This window comes from Rhincodon typus, chromosome 40 (assembly GCF_021869965.1).
Source record: "Rhincodon typus isolate 14 chromosome 40, sRhiTyp1.1, whole genome shotgun sequence".
Taxonomy (NCBI): Eukaryota; Metazoa; Chordata; class Chondrichthyes; order Orectolobiformes; family Rhincodontidae; genus Rhincodon; species Rhincodon typus.
The window spans coordinates 12,084,550-12,086,132 of NC_063371.1; the positions used below are offsets into that span (position 1 = coordinate 12,084,550).

A 1,583-nucleotide genomic window follows, 5' to 3' on the forward strand; every position below is an offset into this window, starting at 1 on the left:
GACAGGAACACAGGGGGGATAATGACAGAGGGGTAATTGTGGGAGCAAACAGGAACACAGTGTCACTCTGGTTCTGAGTACTGAGGCCGATGTAATGACAGTGTTGGGACCTGGCTTGTGTCACGGGCGAAGAAGTGGGAATTGAGATGAGGGCGTCCTGAAAGGAGACTGGTCTGGAATCAGAAACCGTGAGCTGATGAAGTTTGAACGAAGGGGAGATGATAGCATGCGAGTGGGGAAAGTTTGCCATTGAGTTGAATTTTGTTGTCTCTCCTTTGGCAGGGCCTTCACCCTTCGGTTGTTCAGTTTGAGGTCACAGTGGGTGGCAAGCAGCAAGTTGTGTACCTTGAAAAGAATGAGTAAGTGTTGTCTGGTCTATCCATTTCATCCAATGGATGAGGGACTAAATCTCACGCCTTGAAGATGTGAATGGTGACAGTCAGCAGTTTTAGACGTGCACTTGAAAGATGCATGCACATCATATCACAGCAATGCAGCATTGTTCCACATCAGTGAACATTTTCCCTTACCTTTCACAGGCAGCTCATTGCGAAGAACTACTCCGAGACGCACTATTTGAAGGATGGGACTGAAGTGACAAGCAATCCTGTCTATCCAGTGAGTATGCTGCAAAATCAGAAACTCAGCAGGCCTGGCAGTATCTTGTGGGAAGAAAGCAGGGTTCATGTTACGAATACAGTGACGTTTCATCAGAGGCAATGACAACTCAATTTCTGTTCGTCGTGGGATATGGGTCTGAGTGGGATACGGTCTGTGGTCCAATCGGCATGGTGGGATATGGGGCTGAGTGGGATATGGTCTGTGATCCAATAGGCACGGTGGGATATGGGTCTGGGTGGGATATGGGTCTGAGTGGGATACAGTCTGTGATCCAATAGACACAGTGGGATGTGGGTCTGGTGGACTATGGGTCTGAGTGGGATACGGTCTGTGATCCAATAGGCACGGTGGGGTGTGGGTCTGGGTGGGATATGGGTCTGAGTGGGATATGGTCTGTGATCCAATAGACACGATGGGATATGGGTCTGGGTGAGATATTGGTCTGAGTGGGATACGGTCTGTGATCCAATAGGCACGGTGGGGTATGGGTCTGGGTGAGATATTGGTCTGAGTGGGATACGGTCTGTGATCCAATAGGCACGGTGGGATATGGGTCTGGGTGAGATATTGGTCTGAGTGGGATACGGTCTGTGATCCAATAGGCACTTTGGTGTATGGGTCTGAGCAGAATACAGTCTATGATTCGATAGGCATGGTCGGATATGGGTTTGAGTGGGATATAGACGATGTTCCGATAGGCACAGGTGGATATGGGTGTGAGTGGGATATAGACTGTGTTCCGATAGGCACAGGGGCATATGAGTGTGAGTGGGATATAGACTGTGATCCGATAGGCATAGGGGGATACGAGTGTGAGTGGGATATGGATTAAGATCTCATAGTCACAGGGGATATGGGTCTGAGTGGGATATGGATTGTGATCTGACAGGCACAAGGGGATATGGTTTGAATGGGATAGACTATGATCCAGTTGTCACAAGGGGATATGGGTGTGAGTGGGA

At 49.1% G+C, this 1,583-nt stretch overlaps 1 protein-coding gene across 1 annotated transcript in view; it reads left to right on the forward strand.

Moving 5' to 3' along the window:
- LOC125487328 (zinc metalloproteinase-disintegrin-like ecarin) overlaps nucleotides 1-1,583 on the forward strand; it is a 30,401-nt gene that overhangs the window by 3,890 nt on the left and 24,928 nt on the right. Inside the window, exons 3-4 of the mRNA XM_048618515.1 lie at nucleotides 283-359; nucleotides 540-618. Coding sequence (XP_048474472.1) covers nucleotides 283-359; nucleotides 540-618 — 156 coding nt within the window. The remainder of the gene's footprint in view (nucleotides 1-282; nucleotides 360-539; nucleotides 619-1,583) is intronic.